The 22,525-nt window shown below is 43.2% G+C and overlaps 1 protein-coding gene across 1 annotated transcript in view; it reads right to left on the bottom strand.

Annotated features, from left to right (window-relative positions):
• Nucleotides 1–22,525, bottom strand: part of EDC4 (enhancer of mRNA decapping 4) — a 516,382-nt gene that overhangs the window by 284,105 nt on the left and 209,752 nt on the right. The window contains exon 12 of the mRNA XM_088470908.1: nt 15,273–15,453. Coding sequence (XP_088327034.1) covers nt 15,273–15,453 — 181 coding nt within the window. The remainder of the gene's footprint in view (nt 1–15,272; nt 15,454–22,525) is intronic.

The raw sequence follows: 22,525 nt of genomic DNA, 5'->3' as shown, positions 1-22,525 counted from the left end.
GACTGATGGTCTTCTTCCACTGAGAAAGACCCAGAACTGTGATTATCAGAGCCAGCTGAGGAGGCAGAGTCAGACTCTAAAGGCAACGACTGACGAGAACCTCTCTTAAGCCCCTGCTTCACAGCTACATATGTCTCTGCCTGCTGAGAGGCTATAGATGGTTTTATACTCGGACTAGAGTGAGAAGTAGAATTAACCCAACAGGAATTCATGGGAGGCATACACATAGAAGGATACACATGTTGTGAACACCCCATTGCATGAGGTAATACCGACGCAGTAGGAGCCAGTGCTTCTGCGGCCTTGTCTACTAAGTTTGACAAAACCTGAGGCAACATGGCCACCCAGGGTGGCTCAAGTGCTGGTGCAGGTGTAACGGATATGGCAGGTGGCTGTTTACACCAGTTACTACAGAATCCATCCTGTAGAACATCCTGCTGAGACAGGCCTGCCAAGCAGGACTTACATGTTCTCAGCAGTGGCTGATCATCCTTTTCTCCTTTAGCTTTAGACATGACAAATGTGTAAATGGTATAAGGTGTATAATGCAATGTGACATCAATGAAAAACCCCACACACCTCCTCAGAGGGATGGGGAGAAACACAGTGATAGGTATAACTGACAGTTTAAAATAAAAAGGCAGTGTAAATACAGCAGCTAGCATATACAGTCACATACAATTGCTATTGCAAATGGACTCTGAATCAACTAACCAGCCCCAAGGGGGTTATGGTAGGATGTAGAGTGCTATATACCAGACCGAAGGGAGAGTTATACAGAGAGACAGACCAAAACCTTTGAGACCAACAGCTTCAGCAGTACACACACAAACGCTAGCTGCGAGCGTCTCAATAAACGAGGTGGTCAGATATAGTAAACCAGGTGCAGGAATCCGTACCCGGAAGTATGCGACTAGGGGGAAGAGCGACTGGGGCTCGGAGCGCCCATCTCCCCTAGGCTGCGATATTGACGAACGGGTACGCTGACCTCACAGTAGCAAGACATTGACTAATGAGCTCTAGTGCGTCTTACCACCCGTCCCTGGCGACAGACGATATGGCCCGGCCGCCTTAGCAAGGCCTTCACCCGCAGCCGCCTCCGATGCGTCTACACCGGAGGCCAGGACTGACGCGCATGATTCTTCATGAGGAATCGCTTACCTGACATCTCCGTGATCCGACTGCAGTCGAGACCTCAGCGAAAGCCACTAGCTAAGCCACGCTGAGGCCTGCCGGCAACCTCAGGGCGTTTAGCAGTACTGGTGTTTCGGCATCGGCGGATGTAGAAGGATTCGCAGTACTGTGTCATTATAGGCACCTGGTACTGCTAAACTCAAGTTCAAAAAACGAAGATAAATCATAAAAACAAAAAAAGCCTGGGACTGCCTAGGTAGTCCCGCTGTATAACAGGTGCGACTGGTCTTGCTGCGCACCAAACAGAAAAATTGAATGCCTGTGGCTGAGGGTGAGGTATATAGGGAGGAGGACCATTGCATTCCGAGAGCTCCAAAGCTGTAGCTGTTTGGCGCAATGGATAGCTCCAACTACATACCCCCAAGGTAATTCCTGTGGACCGTATGGACCCTGAAGAAGAAAATAGTTTTAAAATTGAACAAACAGGCAGATGAAGCACAACAGACCTTGGTGTGAAACAAAAACAGAGGCTGCATCTAAGCATATTCAAGTGAAAAAGATGTATACCGCAAGCCAAGTCACACGGGACCTGGCGTGCAGAGAAGTGCTGTTTGGAGCGACTGCAGCAATAGTGTATGAGAACACATCTGTTGTTGACCCAATTGAAGTTCCACTACAACCAATTTCTGGATAATTTAAAAAAAGACAAAAAATTAGAGTTATGGTAAGAACTTACCTTTATTAACTCTCTTTCTTCGAAGTCCATAGAGTCCACAGGGAGACCTTGGGGTGTAGGTGATGGGAACCAATCCGGGCACCACGCAGTTAAAGCTTTCAGCTCCCAGGATGCATTGGGTCCACTCTCCCTACACCCCGCCCCTGAGCCAGAGGCACCTCAGTTGGTAAAAAGCCAAAGACCGGAAGAGGAAGACTGGAAATGATGACCAGTAAGATAGTCCATATGAAGCCAGATGCGACAGGGTGGGTGCCCTGTGGACTTCGAAAAAAAAAGTGTTAACAAATGTAAGTTCTTACCATAACTCATTTTCTTCTTCAGGGTCCATAGGCTCCACAGGGAGACCTTGGGGATGTCCCAAAGCAGTCCTTTTAAGGGTGGGGATGCTCATGCGCTGACAGGAAAATCCGGCACCCAAAGGAAGCCTCCTGACAGGCGAAGGTATCAAATGCATAGAACCTTAGAAAGGTCTGGACAGAAGACCATGTGGCCGCCTTACAAAGCTGAGCAGCCGAGGCGCCATGGCGAGCTACCCATGAAGGACCTATAGAACGAGTAGAATGAGGCTTAACAGAAATAGGAACAGGCAGGCCTGCCAGTGTGTAAGCCTCTGAGATAGTCACACGAAGCCATCTAGCCAATGTTTGTTTTTTGGCTGCCATCCCTTCTTGTGAAATCCGTAGAGTTCAAACAAAGAGTCCGTTTTCCATAGAGAACTGGTACGGTCCACATAAATCCTGAGGGCGCAGACGACATCCAATGAGTTACAAAGCACCGGCCTATCCTAGTGAAATATCAGAAGACGACATGAGAGGTCCAGGTCCGGGAGAAGCAAGGAGCCTGAGACAACAGCTCCGGACATTGAGGCAGCAGGAACAGAGTGTCGATGGAGAGACTCCGAAGATATGAGTACCAATGACGTCAGGGCCAAGCTGAAGCCACCAGCAGGACACTGTCTCCATCTTGTTTGAACTTCCGAAGAACCCGAGAAAGCAGGGAGACTGGAAGAAATAGGTACGCAACTTGTGATTGTGTCGAGAGGCCATGAGGTCCACCTCTGAGAGACCCCATTTGTCCACTAGGAGTTGAAACACCTCTTGGTGAAGAGACCATTCCCCTGGATGCACGTCGTGACGGCTGAGGAAGTCCGCTTCCCAATTGAGAACTCCCAGAATGAACACTGCCGAAATGACCGAAATCGTGACATTTCTGTCATTGCTGCCCGACTTCGAGTGCCTCCTTGATGGTTGCTGTACGCCACTATGGTGGCATAGTCGAACTGAACCTGCACAGGCTTTCCGTGCAGAATGTGCTTTGCCATCATGAGGGCCCTGTGCACAACCGAAGTTCCAATATCTTGACGGGCAGGGATGCCTCCACCGTTGTCCACCAACCCTGAAAGGAGTGTGGACCGGTCACTGCGCCCCATCCCCGGAGACTTTCATCCGTTGTTAGTAGTATCCAGTCCGAGCTCCAAAAGGGGTGACCCTTGATTAGATGAGACGTCAATAGCCACCAAGACAGAGACAGGCGCACCTCGGGAGAGAGTACCATCGTTCTATTCCGTTCCAGGGGCCTGGAATGGAACTGAGCATATACCACCATGTCGAATGTGGACACTATGGATCCCAGAACCTGCATTGCCGAGTGGATTGACACCTGGTGACTGCGGAGACATCTGCGTACTCGCAGCTGTAGCGTGGGGATCTTTTCTGGAGTTAGAAAGATTCTCTGCTGGTGAGAATCCAGAAGGGCTCCAAAATGAACCATCCTTTGTGAAGGAATTAGGGAGGACTTCTTCCAATTAATTAGACAAGCAACTGTCAGTTGCAGGTGGTGGTGAAGCACTTCTGGAGAACTTGCCAACAAGAGAAGGTCGTCCAGATATGGTAGTAGCCGGATACCATGACTGCGCAGATGGGCTGCCGTGACAGCCATAATTTTGGTAAATACCATAGGAGCTGTGGATAGGCCAAAGGGCAGAGCCCGAAACTGGAAGTGTCATTGCAGTATAGCAAACCGCAGATAATGCTGGTGAGAAAGCATAATGGGGACATGTAGGTATGCATCCTGAATGTCCAGTGATACCATGTAATCCCCAGGTTCCATCATAGCCAGTATGATGGACTGTAATGTTTCCATCCTGAACACGGGAACCCTGAGGAACTTGTTCAGAGGTTTGAGGTTGAGGATAGGCTGATGAGACCCATTCGGTTTCTGAACCGGAAAGAATAGAATAACCACCAGTCCCTTGTTGAGATAGTGGAACTGGTACAATTATCCCTGCTTGCAGCAAGGAATGTATGGCTTTCTAGATCTGCAAGGCCTTGGTGTTGTCCGAAGGAGGTCCTGTGCAGAAAAACTGGTGGGGAGGCCTTCGAAGGAATCAGAGGGCATACCCCCTGAGAGACCACTTCTCTTATCCAAGCATCCATGGTGGTCACCAACACTGGGCGAACTGAAGTCGGCCATCCACTCTGGGGTCCCCCAGAGGGAGGCCTGTCCGGCTGCGGGTTTTCCTCCGGTTTTGAGGCCGGGTGTCTTGTGCTCCAGGCCTGTTTCTTAGGCTTGGCAGTCTTCTTGACAGCTGACTGCTTAGGAAAGGACTGCCCTTTCGATTTTCTTTGGGGACGAAAGGAGTTTCGGGACTTTGCAGGAGCAGATGCTGATGGCAGAAATGCAGATTTGGACTTGGCCAACGTGTCAACAATCTTTCCCAGGTCTGGACCAAACAAAATATCCCCATTATAGGGTAAGGCCTCAAGGCATTTTAGAATCGGCATCTGCTCTCCAATAGTGTAGCCACAAGGAATGGCGAGAAGACACGGCCACGAACTTAGATGTCGGTAGACTAGCATCCAGAGCCTCACCAATATATGCAGCCACATCCCTAATATCGCCCACTAGTGACACCTGATTATCTGGAACTTCCAAGGAGTCCTCAAGTGCAGCAGCCCAACTCTCTATAGCCTTAGCAACCCAGGAGTAAGCCAGGGGCGGGCGGGCAACAGCTCCTGAAAGAGTATATAGAGCTTCCACCTTCCTATCCGTAGGATCCTTCAAAGGAAGAAATGGAAGGCATAGGTAACGTTGTACTTTTAATTAGCCGTGAAACCACTGCAGGGGGTGATTCCCACATCTTACAATGAGCGGAAATGGGTAACAGGAGGTCAAATGTTTTTGAGGTTCATACCTCTTACCAAGAGATTGACAGGCATCCGCCATGTGATCCACCAGCTGATCTGACAGAGGGAACACTGCCGAAGTCAACTTAATTTGTTTAACAGGGGGTGTTTGGAATTAGGTGCTGGCTCGTCATCCTCTATAACCAATACAGATCTGTCCACACACACCGAGGCAGGAATATTAATGCTTGATTTAGGCTCCGCCTCTTGCCGAGGGGAGTCGGGGTTAGAGGCATCAGCCGCCTCCCCGTCATCAGAAGACATTTCAGACTCTGATAGCTGTGTGGATTGAGATGACAACACAGGACGCTTAGCTGGCCTAACGGGCTTCTCACTCTGCAACATGGTCTGAAGACCAGTAGATGTCGCTGCCAAATTCTGTACTGAGGTAGAGGAAACATCCACCCATGGTGGAGGTCCACCCTGTGGTAGGAATGACTACCTGCTGTGGTACAGAAGAGGTCTGCACAATTTATTTATTTTTATTATCAGTTATTTATATAGCGCACACATATTCCGCAGCACTTTACAGAGAATATTCGGCCATTCACATCCGTCCCTGCCCCAGCGGAGCTTACAATCTATATTCCCTCCCACATGCACGCGCACACACAAATACACACTAGGGGTAATTTTGTTAGGAGCCAATTAACCTACCAGTATATTTTTGGAGTGTGGGAGGAAACCGGAGTACCCGGAGGAAACCCACTCAAGCACAGGGAGAATATACAAACTCCACACAGTTAGGGCCGTAGTGGGTATCGAACTAACGACCTCAGTGCTGTGAGGTAGTAATGCTAACCATTACACCATCTGTGCTACATAATCAGTGATAGTCCCTGTAAGGGAGGGATGGGCTGCTATGGTACTCCCCATAGGAGGAAAAAGAGCCGGGACCGCCAGGCGGTCTACAATGGAGGCCATCATTTCAGAAAAGGCCACCCAAGGGGACTCCTGTACTGATGTCGGTGGGTACGAGGTGCATGGCAGGTTATAACAAGTGACACAACCCATCCTGAACCACATCCTCCTCACTGAAAACTGCAGTACATAGTCTGCAAGATTGCATCATTAGTACAGGAATGTGTTCATTACCCTTGTCAGAAATGTCTGCCGGGTAAAATGATGCACAATATGGTACGGAGTACAAAGCAACCACGCGTATGTATAAATACTAACAGGGAGCAATGTACTGGTCCTGTCTTATGCTTAGGTAAGCTGCAGGAACCTGTTGCCTAAATATGGCACGGTGCAGTACACAACAGTATGTGACAGACCTCACAAATATTGTATTATATATATATATATTATATATATATACACACACATATACATATTAGATATGAACCACCCTAACAACACCTGTATTAGGGCAGAATATGAGAAAGGGTATAGCCATAAGCTGACAAACAGAAATAAGAAAAACAGACAGACAGCGCTAGCACAAGTCACATATAATGCAGGAAAGATGCTGCAAAGCGGCACTAAACTCAACTACATAGACTCAGTGTCTGGTAGGCAAAAGTGCTACATATTAGGTGTACATTAAAATGTCCCATTCAGAGTCATAACCAGCAAAATAGAGGTTAAAAATTTAGTCAATAGTGTGATGAAAAATAATCAGAAATGTGAAATAAAATAGACCTGTTTGTGAAAATCTCAGTTACATTGTCATTCTCATTACTTATCATTAGATTAGCAACATGCAATTATAATAGTGTCTTATTACACAATATCCCTGCTTGTAAATAACCACAAAGTTTTGATAGTGAGTTCCTTAGTATTAGTTATCACTGATATATTTGCTTGTTGTGGCTTATTATTTGTCACATTTATGTCCATACATATATTAGTTATATTATAGCATTCTAACAAGATCTTTGTCTTAATATTATAAGACTTTAATATTCAAGGATATCCTTATTCCTATTGGTATCATTACCCTTGTATAGTCACAGCCTGTATGCAATTAATTTGCATATCTAGGGAGCCACAGGGTTAAATCCAATATCTCAGGAACTTCCCCTAGAATAGCTATGGAGATGCTTGAGACTTTATCCCAATAATATTGTGTCCACAAAAGTGGTTGGGTTCTAAAGCATCTAGATATTGTATTAAACTAATTGCACACAAATCCTATTTTAAATAAACGGAGCTGTTTGCAGTATAACTAATGCAGCTCTGCTCTCAATCAGAGTGCTGCCTGGATACAATGTTGCAAAGTAACGAGATTCAGTAACATTAGAATTCCATTGTAATTACATATCCTCCTGCGTAGCAGGGTTAGTACAGTCTAATCACATTCAACATTTCACATTGGTGGTATTCCATTTTTAAAGGTTTGACGTGAGAGGTGCACATAGTGGACGTGCCGACACGCGTTTCGCTGTTTAATTAGCTTTTTCAAGGTAAACAGATTGCCCCATCTAGTCTCAGACTATATTCATATTCACCGGCCAAACAAATCATATGGTCCGGTCACGTGATTATATTGGCCAATCCTGTGCCGTCTCTCATTTGTGCTAGGGATTCTGTCTCACGTCCAGTGAGTATTGTGGTTGCAGTAACTTCTGCTGGTGGATGTGTTGTCCTGCACCAATCAAATCACTAGGAAATCACATGAAAATGGAATAAAAGCCATCAAATATTTCCTCAATATGGGCATAGATAATGATTTCAACGACTTTCTAATTAACATCTTGGAATTTTGTACTAACCAGAAATTACTTCTTATGCAACAAACAGCCCTATCTCCAGGTTAATGGTATGGCAATGGGGACAGCTTGTGCCCCCACATATGCCGGCCTCTACCTAGGGTGGTGGGAGAGAGAAGTTGTCTTTAACGAAGGTCACGAACATTATACAAACAAAATTCTTATGTGAATTCGTTATATTGATGACATCCTGATACTATGGGAAGGTGAACAGGAACAATTGGAAGAATTCATCTCAATCTTGAACATGAATGACTTTAGTCTGACGTTAACCCATGTCATGAGTCAGCAGGAAATAAACTTCCTAGATCTTACAATAAAAATTGGGAAAATGGCCAAATATTAACAGACAGGTACAGAAAAACAACAGCCACTAATAGTATCCTACATGCGAATAGCTCCCACCGACCATTCGAGCTATCCCAAAAGGGGAACTACTTCGAACCAAAAGAAACTGTTCTACCAGCAAATCATTTAAGATAAGACAACAACAACTGAGTGAGAGACTCAGAGATAGGGGGTACAGTAAAAATCTATTTAAAAAATCAAAGAAGTTAAACAATACCCTAGAGATTCACTGTTAAAACTAAAAAAGAAACAACAAGATGAGGAACCAGTGAGATTTATAGGGACCTTCAATGTACACTGGAAAAAAAATAAACATTCTCCAGAAACATTAGATGATTCTTTAAACAGACAGTGATCTTGCCACAATTCTACCGGCAAAACTACAAAGCAGTTGGAGAAGATCAAATAACATCAAAGATAAACTGGTACATAGCCACTTAACCACAAATAAGAAACCAATGTACAACAAGAAATTATCTTATGGATTTGGGCAATGCAAAGCATGCAAATACATGATACCTAAAAAATGGTACTACGACAAAAACAATAATAAAATTTGACCATTCAGAGCTACATCACATGAACCACAGTTGAGACAATATACCATCTAGAATGCCCCTATGGATTAATATATGTAGGAAAAACATCTCGACCCCTGAAAATAAGAATATTGGAGCATGCTGGGACAATTCATAACGTTAACCAAGATGTGGACAAATTTAAACCCCTTACATCTGTAGCCAGACACTATCATAAATATCATGGCAGTAACCCCAACTCTTTGAAAGCATTTGGGATAAAACATATTCAAATGGGGATTCGGGGGGGCAGGGGGGGGGGGAATCTGGATGAGGAACTCCTGCAGGTAGAAACTAAAATGATTTTCTTGATGGACAGCCTATATCCCAAAGGTTTCAACGAGAATAACAGTTTTGCATCATTTTTATAGGATCTTGTAGATAAAGTATAATATCAGAACCCCATAAAGATAATTTATCTAGAAGGGATCTGAAACAAGTAATCAATATGGTTCCCGATTTAAACATTCCATCTGAAACTCCTCAACACTAATACCTTATTCTACTAAGGAAGTGAAGATCTTTTTATATAAGAACTATATAACAACAATATTGTTAATATTACTACGCCAAGTCATTGTTATAACTTTTTCGGACTTAGAAAGTAAATGTTGATCTTTGAACCCTCAAAATAGAAAAGGATACTCTATCAATATGCGGGAAGGTAAAAATACAATTGCGCACTGAGCTGTAGCCTATTGTACGGGGGAGCTGCGTTTAATAGGAAGGAGTATCTAACTTCCTATTTAGATACAAAGTAAAACACGCTCTGTAAACCCCTTAATGTAGTATAATGAGAAGCAATGAATACAATGTAGTGTGAAAATATAGATGGATGAGGCTGATATAATATGAAACATAGGTTTACTAGAGAACTCAAAAACGATATATACATATACACAACCAAAAAGGATTTCAAGTTCCTACTGTGAGATGCCTGCATAAACAAAAATACAGACAAAACTGACATGAATACAAAGAATCATAAATAAATGGTATTATTGATGATTAGAGTCAATGTGCATCACATAGTGATGGGAGCAGGCTCTCCACATCAAAACATGTTATAAACGTCTAATGTCACTTGAGCAGCAGAAATAAATTGGTCAGTGGTCTAATGAAGCAATAAAAGAACATGATGAAAGATAGCAACTGATCAGGTTGCACTATTGTATGTATCCTCTTATGATTGATGATTTGCTGGATGTTAAGTACATGCAAGTGTACTTGTAGACGAGCAGCTGTAATTATGATTATACTTTTTACATACAATCAACAAAAACTGATGTGCTGCAGATAGTAATTGTTTATAGTTAGCGACGTCCCGCTAATGGATGACTGATCATGCCCAGGGTGTAGATCTTCCTGGGGTAGGAGTACGGGAGTGTGGAGGAAGCAGGACAGCAAGTCTCAGTGCTGTGCTGCCCGTCTCCGAACTCTGCGGCGGCACAGGTCCGAATGAACGGACGCACGCCGCCAGCAATTACGGGGTGGGCTGCGTGTGCCTGGGGAGGAGATCTGACGGCAGCGGCTCGATGGAGAACCAGGCACTGTGACCCCCTCCGGTGTGAGACTTACCTCCTGGGGCTCAAACAGAATCCCGCTCTACCCCTGCCAACTTAGTTGATTGAAGTTCTCTGTCGCACTGGTGAACGGCTTCCAGGTCACGTGTGCGCATGTGCCACATTGCTTTGAAGAAGTCCCTAAGAGGGTCGAAATGCGTTGCAGTACCTGCTACATGAAGCGCTATTACCTTTTAGACACACCAGGACTTCAGGTTACACCCGCAGCAGAGACATCGCGATAGCCACATACGCACACGTGACCCAGAAGCCATTCACCAGTGCGACAGAGGACTTCAATCAACTAAGCCGGCAGGGGTAGAGCGGGATTCTGTTTGAGCCCCAGGAGGTAAGTCTCACACCGGAGGGGGTCACGGCGCCTGGTTCCCCATCGAGCCGCTGCCGTCAGATCTCCTCCCCAGGCACACATAGCCCACCCAGTCATTGCTGGCGGCGTGCGTCCATTCATTCGGACCTGTGCCGCCGCAGAGTTCGGAGACGGGCAGCACAGCCCTGAGACTTGCTGTCCTGCTTCCTCCACACTCCCGTACTCCTACCCCAGCAAGATCTACACCCCGGTCACGATCAGTCATCCATTAGCGGTACGCCTTTAACTATAAACAATTACTATCTGCAGCACATCACGTTTTTTGTGGTTTATTCTTTATATATACAATCATATTTACAGCTGCTCGTCTACAAGTACACTTGCATGTACTTAACATCCAGCAAATCATCAGTCATAAGAGGATACATACAATAGTGCAACCTGATCAGTTGCTATCTTTCATCTTGTTCTTTTATTGCTTCATTAGAACACTGACCAATTTATCTCTGCTGCTCAAGTGACATTAGACGTTTATAACTTGTTTTGATGTGGAGAGCCTGCTCCCATCACTATGTGATGCACATTGACTCTAATCATCAATAATACCATTTATTTATGATTCTTTGTATTCATGTCAGTTTTGTCTGTATTTTTGTTTATGCAGGCATCTCACAGTAGGAACTTGAAATCATTTTTGGTTGTGTATATGTATATATCGTTTTTGAGTTCTCTAGTAAACCTATGTTTCATATTATATCAGCCTCATCCATCTGTATTTTCACACTACATTGTAGTACTATTCATTGCTTCGCATTATACTACATTAAGGGGTTTACAGAGCGTGTTTTTACCTTTTTACTTTGTACTCTATCAATATAGATATAATCCTCCATAATAACACTCTAGGAGGAAATTATGATTAAGAAGAGCGGTTATAATAATCTGATTGTCACCATTGTAGTAACTGGATATTCATGAGATTTTTACGCTCTTACATACGTACATATTTGATAAACTCACCAATTCCAAAAATTCATATACATGCTGTAGATTAATCCTATTTAATTTAATCTATACAATAAATAACGTGATCTGGATCTATATTGATTATATGTGATGACGAACAATATGTAGAGATATACTAGATTATATTAGGATCACGTTTTTGGATCCATAATGAATGACTCATGAGATGACTGAACAATATATAATGGAATAATACGGGATTAACAACATTATATAATCAAATAAGATAAACCAAATACACTATTTTCACAGAAATAATGCAGCTGACTAAAAAGTGGTATATGTTTTTTTGTAGATTGGATAGAGTATTTTAATTTTGCTTATCACCATTTTTAATCACCACACTGAATGTCACGTTTCACCAGTATAGTTACACCATATGTCTTAATTTTTGGAATGTATGATATACATATATTTAAATATATTTATATAAAATCTTTGTGTACCTAACTTTTGATGTTTATGGTTTTTTTATTTATTTAAATTATTACTTATATTAAATCACATCACTACATCTATTATCACGCACACATACATCACTAGATACTAATAAATTATTATTAAATATAACTCTCCCATGGGTAGAGGTAGATTATTACATTCATATTCTTAATATATAACTTTTACCATGCAAAAATCACTAGTCACTTGTAATTTATCTCAATCCCTACATTGTAACACAGGTAGTATAATGGATAGATAGATATTATAATTACTACCTAATAACACTGCAACATATTGATACAGTATTGCTCTTATATGTTAATATCAGTGAGAGACTTCACTATTTGACAGATAATATAGACTAGTTAACGTAATTATGACACGGCAATATAGACCCACAAATAATCATATAACTTCATTCAAATATAAACCAAATTTTATGAGATAGGGGTATCCAACAAAGGAATATTATAACCCTGCTCATATTTTGGAATATTGTAGATCCAGAACTAAATCAATCATTTAACGAATATAGAAGTATATTCTAATATCCTTTTATCCATCTTGTGGACAATTTTAAATCTGAAATTTAAAATAACTATTTGATAATTGATGTACTTACCTGGTAATACCCAGTCAGCAGGCAATATGAATGAATATTAAGCAATCGGAATAATAATATAATACTCGATACTCTTGTCCGATACTACCTGTCCAATAGTAATGATTAATAAAATAAATAAGACACATTAATGGGATGTTCTTTATTTAAAACATGAAAACCGGCAAGGATATTTGAGATAATACTAATTACATGCGGAGTATAGATCTAGGCAGATAAATTCAGAAATTAGACTAGCAATTCAAGCAAAAATCAACCTAATAAGAGAAACTTTAATTCCTAGTGAAATTACGTTACTAAGAATTGGCATGATCATTGGAACATATAGACATGATTTCCTAGTGATTTGATTGGTGCAGGACAACACACCCACCATCAGAAGTTACTGCAACCACAATACACACTGGACGTGAGACAGAGGGGGTCATTCAGACCCGGTCGCAAGCGCTGAGCGCTTGCAACCGGGTCGATGTTCCCCCACTGGGCATGCGCACGTCGGAGCCGGCTCCGAAGTGCGCATGTGCGAGACCCGGCTAGCGACGGGCGCTCCGTCCCTAGGGGTCTCGCACCAAATGGGGCGAGCTGTCGATGGTGAGTGAGAGCTCGCCCCGTTTGGGAAGCGGGCAGGGGGCGTGGCCGGCCAAACGGAGGCGTTCCCGAAGGAACGCCTGCTGTTTGGGGGCAGCCCCACTGACATCAGCAGTGATGTCAGTGGTGAGCTTCCTGGTCGATCAGAGCAGGAAGCTCCCTGGGGCTTGCGAGTGCCGAGACCCAATCTTAGGGTCTCGTCGCAAGCCCCGATGGTTGCGATGGTCTTGACCATTGCGACCATCACCCTGGTCGGTTGCTAGAGCTGTGGGTGGTAACCCATAGCTTAGCGATCGACCAAGAGGCGGCACTACAAGATGCAAGCGGCCGCCCTCATTCAGAGCGACAGCTTGCATCTTATGACCGCCTCTGAATGAGGTCCAGAATCTCTAGAACCAATGAGAGACGGCACAGGATTGGCCAATATAATCATGTGACCGGACCATATGATTTGATTGGCCGGTGAATATGAATATAGTCTGAGACTAGAGGGGCAATCGGTTTGCCTTGAAAAAGCTAATGAAACAGCGAAACGCGTGTCGGCACGTCCGCTGTGTGCACCTCTCACGTCAAACCTTTAAAAATGGAATAATACCAATGTGAAATGTTGAATGTGATTACACTGTACTAACCCTGCTACACAGGAGGATATGTAATTACAATGGAATTCTAATGTTACTGAATCTCATTCATTTGCAACATTGTAACCAGGCAGCACTCTGATTGAGAGCAGAGCTGCATTAGTTATACTGCAAACAGCTCAGTTTATTTAAAATAGGATTTGTGTGAAATTAGGTTAATACAATATCTGGATGCTTTAGAACCCAACCACTTTTGTGGACACAATATTATTGGGATAAAGTCTCAAGCATCTCCATAGCTATTCTAAGGGAAGTTCCTGAGATATTGGACTTAACCCTGTAGCTCCCTAGATATGCAAATTAATTGCATACAGGCTGTGACTATACAAGGGTAAAGATACCAATAGGAATAAGAATATCCTTGAATATTAAAGTCTTATAATATTAAGACAAAGATCCTGTTAGAATGCTATAATATAACTAATATATGTGTGGACATAAATGTGACAAATAATAAGCCACAACAAGCAAATATATGGAGTAATTACTACCCCATTTCCGCCTGTTCCGACTTTGCGGCTTGCCGTTTTCGCGTGGATTGGAATTGAATAGAGCGAATAGCGGGGGCACACACGATAAGTTTCCGCGTCCAAATAATTTATGTAGGAGGAAAGTCGAGCAGGCGAAACTTTATCGCGGACGCGAATCTAATTGAATACCGCCCTAAATGGGTACTAAAATTAAAACGGCTTTCTGGCTAGTTTTGGGGGTGTTGAAGGTAGACCAAAGATTACAAAGAAGTTTGAGCTTTACGTTTTGAACAGTACCTTCTACAACCCAAGGTTAGAAATGTTAGAGAAATTGTGGATTAAATAAATAAAAAATAGGAGAATTTTAGATAGTCACAGGATGCCAAAATGACTTCCATTATGATTTTCATTTTACAGATAGTGGTATATTTCTTATAACATATATGTACTTTAAACAAAAATTGTGTTAGTGGGAGTTGATTTCTACACCTAGATGTACAGTTTACACATTCCATCATGAAACTCTTTAAAAACTAAGCATGTACCATAAATGGCAATATTAAATATCAAAATAGGAAATGACATTACTGATATTTGATTGTAAAGAAGCATATTACAATATATACAACATGTCACATGTGTTGTTGAATTTCTGCTTTTTTTTCTTGATTCCCCCCAAAAAACAAGTTTGTATGTGTGTGAGCATGTGGTAGGGAATATAGATTGTAAGCTCCACTGGGGTAGGGACCGATGTGAATGGACAAATATTCTCTGTAAAAGCGCTGCGGAATATGTGTGCGCTATACAAATAACTGGTAATAAATAAACACAATTAATATTAATCACTTTACTGAGTATTTTGGATAGTGGGAAACATGTCCATTATATTTACCCACCTGTACTGATATTGTCGTTCTCTACCTCTGATGGGAGAACCTCCGTATGCCGAAGACGACAACGACTAACATCCTGGATTCCAAAGCTCAAAACAGGATGAGTAAGCAAAAACTCAGAAATGGATATAAAAGATGCTGTTCCATCATCCTGATTCTGTAATAACTCCATCACATACAATACCTAAAAAACATAATGGCCTCAAATTATTGCTCATTAAATTGCAAAGAACGGCATTTTGGTTCTTACCTCATAAATCCTTTTTTCGGAGTCCATGGGACACACTGGAGTACATTGGGGTATAGGTGGAGCTGGAGGAGTCTGGGCAACAAAAGGTTAAGATTTGCAGAGCCCTGGCTCCTCCTCCCTTATACCCCACTTACTGTTTGTAGCCTTCAGTTTTTACAAAGCCCAAAAGGACAGAAAGTAGGAAAGGAAGAAAAGGAAAACCAGGCTCACCGAAAACCAACACCGTTAGGAAGTGCAGAGGCCTGAACTGCCAACACCCTGGTAAGAGCCCTAAGCAAAGCCAGGAGCACAAGGGTGGGCATCCAGTGTTCCCCATGGACTAAAAGAAAAGGATCAGGTAAGAACCAAAATCCCATTTTCCATGCGGACACTGAAAACTTCCCAAAACTTTAAAAATTATGCCTAACAGAAGATAAAACTAAACCGAGGACTAATCTGCTTGGAGGTAGGCCCACACCATTTGTAAATGTCAGAGCACAAACAAGAGTCCGCGCCTCCAAAGTGTGGGACCTGTCAACTAAAAAAAAAGTTCATGAACACGTCCAAAATCTGAAGGATGCCGGAAGAGTCCCGTGATCTACCACAGGAACAGCTGAGACCACGGTCTCTCTTGTTGATACTTACAAGAAACATGTGAATAAAATAGCAATGGAGGGCTGCATAACTGCACAGACAGGACGAAAAAGCCTTTAAGTGAGCCTAGATACAGGGCAGTGAACCCAGAATCCCCTCAAAAGAGACAGCCAGGAGGAACGCCGTCATCAAAAATCCACTGAGGCCAAATATTTTTTAAAAAAAAGTGCTAAAGAACCCGTAGGCGCAAAACAAAGCCCAAACAAGGGCCCAAAAAAGAGCCATCTGAACAGATCTGGACTGAACGTCTAGTCCACGTAGGAGATACCAGGAAAAGCCCCGACAGTCCGAGTAGGCCCACGGACCGACCCTGTTGTATTAAGCTGGGGTCACTAGAATTTTCTAGAGATTCGCAAAGCTCAAGCTAAGCCAACCCCTGTTGTACAGGCAAGAAAATAGTCCTGAAGAGACGTAAAGTACCTTCACAAATATTCCAACACAACTTCAACTCTGACCAAAGTATTATTAATCACAAATAGATGGAGGTCCTGCAGCAATAGACTAAGGGATAGTCAATGACACCGAAAACAGATGGTGAAGTCTTATCACCAGAGACCATCTGTGTCAGAAATGTTCGGAAAGGTATACGTACTGGCATAAACCGCACAGTAGGGCGAGTAAAAAAAATAAAAACTTGTGCGTTCGAAATTCCAATAGTGCAGAAAAGTTGTGGGTCCATAAAAATAACTCAAACTATAGCAAACTTTCAGCTCAGTCAGATCATATTTAGTATATCCCCAGGCGGCAATCAAAGTTATGAAAATTTTACACAAATTAGGATATTTTGTAATCAGTTGAAGGCAAGGTTTTGGGGTACATAATTTGGCAATTAAGTGGCTTTTAGGTGAAACCACTTCAGTTGAACTCTATTAGATAAAAACCTTAGGGGTTTCCACCAAAAAAAAAGGTAAAAATACTGCAATTTTCTACAAAATGCCATCTTTGCTGTGTGTGCTCCTGAAATCGACTGCCACTATATTCAGGTATTCTGACTTAGAAAATATATTCTAGGAGGTAGGAAGTAGGAATGGACTTCAGAAGCTAATGCTGGCTGGACTTCCAACATTAAAACTTTCAATGCGATGGTAACTAACCATTGCATCAAAAGTATTCGATGGTAAAGACTATTTATATGATTTGCGTTTGTAAAAAAAAACCTGCAGTGCAGTTGGCAGGGGGTGGGATCGGGGCGTGAGCCGGAGCAACATATATACTGTGTCCTCTCTAGTGTAGCTAGCAATGCTGCTGTGCTGTGGGTACGCTATATTTACATATACAGCCCGGCTCCAGATTCCATCATGCCCGGCACTGGTGGGGAGGCCACTGGAGTCCAGTGTGTTACAGCCAGCCAGTGAGGAGCAGAGGCAAAGCTGACACTGACAGTGCAAGAGTGTCTATGTGTGACTGCTGCTGGACGAGGGCTGCGCTCTGAATGGCCTTTTGAGACAGTTTTGAAGTTTTCTTCACTTTAGAGTGATTAATGACTGATGAGGTGTCATTGGAAGTGATGAAACCTAAGTCTTGCAAAATTGCAGTTATTATGGCAGCAGTTTCCCTATTTGACATACCATATCGATAACTAATGACAGAAGTGTTTGGAAGAATAATGCGCATTTGCGATGAGGAACTTTCAAGCTTTGATGGCTTGCAATCATCTTTGCCGGTGTCTGAATCACTTTTAGATTCATTAGAAGGAAAGCCGGCATACATAATGACAAGGAAAGTATAGCCGAGACGGTAAACAAGGAAACACCCCCCGGCAGACAGATGCGGCAAGGTGGGCGCCTTGTGCCCCCTATGGAGTTGAAGAAAAAGACTCAACAGGTAAGACATGTCTCCTTTTCTTCTTACTCCACTAGGAGGCACAGGTATGACTCGTCCTAAAGCTGTCCGCTATGGGCGGGAACCCTCCTGAGCTGCAGTGAGCACTGAACGCCCAAAAAGGACGCAAAAGTATCAAATGTATAAAACCTGATGAAGGTATGAGCAGACGACCATGTGGCAGCCTTACAGAGCTGTTCTGCAGAGGTCCCCACTGAACGGATGAAATGGGCAGTCAAAATGGCAGGGATAGGAATGTTCACCAAGGAATAAGCATGGTAACTGGTAAAGCAAAGCCAGCGGGCCACGATCTGCTTAGAAGCCGGCCAGCACCTCTTATGGACATCATACAAGACAAACAGAGAGTCTGACCTGTGAATCTCCCTGGTCCTCTTGACATCTCTGGCTGAGATGGATCCATAGTGTGAAATGCAGGAACCACTGTGTCTTGTTTAATGTGGAAGTGGAACACTACCTCGGGAAGGCGAGTCCTCAAGACAGCCCTGATGGAATGTAACACAAGAAATGATGAGTGACACGAGAGAGCGCTCAAATCAGATAACCTCCGAGCAGATGCGATGGCTAGTAGAAACACAGACTTCCAAAGCAATTCCACCATCTGTAACTGTTCAAACAGAGCCCACTGGAAAGCTCTGAGAACTAAAGAAAGATCCCAGGGAGCCACAGGAGAAACAAATGGTGGCTGAACATGGAGAACCCCCTGAAAAAAAAGTTTGCACCCTACAACAATCTCTCATGGCCTAGAGGGCTAATAGCACAGCACAATAATCCCACATAGGATTCAAATCCAACTAAGGAGAAAGAAGGGGTTTTTTTTTTGTTTATTTCCTAAATAGAGAAATTGAACTCTTCTCACCCTGGTTAGATTCAAGCCCCGATTTGTACCATTACCGTGCTATGGTATTAGTCCCCTACGCCATGAGAGCCTATTGTAAGATCAAATGGATCTCTATCTTTAATGTAGTTTTATTGTGTCTTTAATGGACTCTAATTGATTGTTAGATATAGGTTTATTTTTTAAAAGGTTTAAAATTAGTAAGGAGAAAACAAAAGAGGAAGGTGGTTATTCAATGTTTCTACGTGATGCAATCTAAAAATTGCATATTTGTAAAAAAATTTTATTGTGATTGTTTAAACATTATTTATAAATATTAGTTTCTACATATTGAATTCATTGTAGTATATTTTACTAAGATGCTATATGAAACATTATATTAATGTGATCTTTAGGATTCTATGATTATTCCTCTTCATTATAAACACCTGTGAACACAATGAAATAAATTGTTGGCTGCCTATCATTGGTTGGCAGACCATTTAAATATGTCACCAGCTTGATACCTGGAATACCTTCTGAGGAAACCGTTACACAATAGAACTGATAAACATGTTAAGGGACTAAAGGATTTCTCTGCAGGCTTGTATCCCTCCAAACCAACTCCAGTGGTTCTGATGACATTATTGCAGACTAAGGATAACAACCGGACATATTTATCTGAACCGATTCTTCCAGCATACCACCAGCCTATGACGTGTTGCTCCCACGGATCGTGCGCTCCCACTACGCTGACTAGCTGCTTATACATCACACGGGGAGTGTAATGCACTGAGGCAAAGATCTCTTACCGTATAACTGAACTTTCACAGATGGTGAGGTGCTTGTGTAGTGGGGAGATTAAGCGGTTACCAACATTCAGGTATATTGAAAAAATGTTTTGTTCCTTATTGATTGGATTACCTGCTGTGTCTGCATTTAAAGTGGTCCATTAGACCGGAGTACCAAATTGGAGTGGACATTTCTTGTTATACCATATTAATTGGTTTTAATGTTTTTAAATTGTGTACTGTATGTTGCATAAATGCAAAATTAAAATAAAAATTAAAAAAATTTTATTTTCATTAAGCACTCAGCGCTCCCTTTTGTCTGTTTATATGTTCAATGCTAGTTAATATCTGGAATCTAACAAGGCTCCCAGGTGGAGCATCTCCTGGGATAGAGACAGAAGTTTACTCTATCAATTATCTACCCGTCTGATTGAAGCTCTATCGTCAGATGGATGTGATCCCTGAGAACTGCTGCAGATTGTGCTAAGAGAAGCAAAGGCGTCCAGATACAGTAAAATTCTGACGCCCATGTGTCGCAGATCTGCTGCCATGACCTTCGTGAACACACGAGGGGCGGTAGACAGACCAAAGGGCAACAAATGAAATTGATAGCGGTTGGTTTGGATAGCAAACCTGAGAAAATTTTGGTAATTGGCTTGGATAGGGATATGCAAATAAGCCCCCTGTATATCCAACAGTGCCATAAAGTCCCCCGGTTCAAATGCTAGGAAGATGGCCTGAAGGGACTCCATGCGGAATTTGGAAATCCAAAGAAATTTGTTAAGGTGTTTCAAATTGAGAATGGGTCGAAAAGAGCCATCCGGCTTCTGAACCAGAAATAGATGGTCGTAAAAGCCGAACGCTCTCTAGGACGTGGGAACAGGATTAACGACCCCTGAGGCCGTGAATAGACGCCTCAAGAGCGTCTCTTTTCTGGCTGTGTAGGTAGGCCAGTGGAAAAAATCATGGAAGGTGGATGCTGTTGAAAAGTGAGAGTGTAGCTCTGAGACACAACACTCCTGACCCAAGCATCTGTTGTGGTCTGCACCCACACTGCCGAAAAGGGAAAAAGGCGACTTCCCAATCCAAGTTCCCCCGGGAGGAGGCCCGGCCCATCATGCAGCAGACTTGTCCGTTGGCTTGGCAGCTGGACCCTAAATGCTTGCCTCTAGGTTTTGAGCCTTTGGAAGCAGAATCATGTGTTCTAACAAAACAGAACAAAATGCTGAAGGTCTCGTTGTGGTGACAGACGGCAAGAAAGCAGATTTAGAGGCTGCCAACGTAGTCACGATCTTGTCCAATTCAGGACCAAAGAGAACGTCACCCAAAAAGGGAAGGGCTTCCAGGGCCTTCTTAGATTCTGTGTCCGCTTTCCAGGTGTGCAGCCAGAGAGCTCTTCTGGCAGCAACTGCAGAAGCAGAAACCTTAGAGGTTAAAATCCCAGAATCTACAGCTGCTTCGGAGAGATAAGAAGCTGCTTCCCTATTGTGTGCAACCATAGTAACTGCTGTAAATTACCTCTGTGTGCGCCAGAGGTAAGACCTTCCTCCAAAGAGTCTGCCCAGCGGCCCCCGGTTTTAGCTACCAAAGCCGCTGTCAGGGCTGGGACGAGCACCTGCATTCACATAAATAGTTCAAGAAATTTTCCAGTTTCCTATCTGTAGGATCTTTAAGAAATGCAGTATTTGGGATACAAATGTGTCCTCTAGCATCTCTGCTGTGTATGCGGCAAATCACGCCACGCATGGCGCAAGGCTTACGCCTGCGAGCAGATACACGCACTGCGTACGCACCCGCTACTCCTTAAGATTGAATGGTGCTATCACAGTGCGCAATGCACGCCATAGCATAGTGTAGGCTCCGGAGGGTAGTAGCATGGAGCGATGCGTTCGCACGTTTGTGATGCGATCGGCAAGGATGTAAAAGGACATACAGTATAGATAGGTAGGTAGGAGGGATGACCTAATCAGTCAAGTAATATGGGCATCCACCAGGGAGGAGAGTTCCACTTCGCCCTAAGTGGGAGAGGGTTAAAAGTAGCAATACGCTCGGAAACTTGAAAGAGTCTACTAGGGCGAGTCCATGCCTCAGCCAGGAGATCCTCTAGCTGTGCAGAAGACGGAAACTCCACCAGTCTTTTTCTGCCTTTTTTTAACTGCTCTAATAAGAGCCTCTACGTCTACGTGGGGAGAAAGCCTCCTCTGGAACAGAAGAAGTCTCCACGTCTGAAGCAATGGAAGCACTAGCCTCAGCATCTGAGGAACTTCTGAACCGAACCCCCGCCAGATAACAGAGTGAAACCTTCGTGTGGGGCAGGCCTATGCCTAGGAGCTCTATCAAGCATCTGCTGAAAGGATGTGGACACCTGAGCCAACCCCTGGACAGACTGGGCAAAAGTTTGCATCCAGGCTGGCTACACCATGGGGAGCTGAGGCACAGCGACAGGGACAGGTGACATTGGCATTGACATACGGTCTACAAATTGTGACATTATCTGTGTCAGTCGAGATGCCCAAGCTGGTTCTTGACTAGAAGCCATAGGCGAACTCACCTATAGTAGGGCCCCAAATCAATTGACACAGAGGCCATCATGCTCCGGATCCTAAGGAGAAATGACACTAAGACAGTGTTTACACGTGCACATTGCTGTAGAGCCAGCCTCCTTAATAGTCTTATTTCTGGACATGCTCTAAGTCTCAGAAATCACTACACACCACACTAATCAATAAGGTGTAAGCAAAAAATGGTCTTTTGTAGTGCTAGCATATACTGGTATAGGGATATACTTGTATAATATATAAATATACTTGTATAACATAGGTATATATTATAAATAAGCTATACTCACCCATGCAAGGGATGTACTCTCAGTGACCAGCGGCACATATATAAAGGAAAAGTACACTTGCATACACTCAGACCACTG

This window comes from Taudactylus pleione, unplaced genomic scaffold, assembly GCF_031769625.1.
Source record: "Taudactylus pleione unplaced genomic scaffold, aTauple2 ptg000106l, whole genome shotgun sequence".
NCBI classification, from domain to species: Eukaryota; Metazoa; Chordata; class Amphibia; order Anura; family Myobatrachidae; genus Taudactylus; species Taudactylus pleione.
Note: the sequence above shows the minus strand (reverse complement) of the source record. Positions and strands in the feature narration are given on the sequence as shown.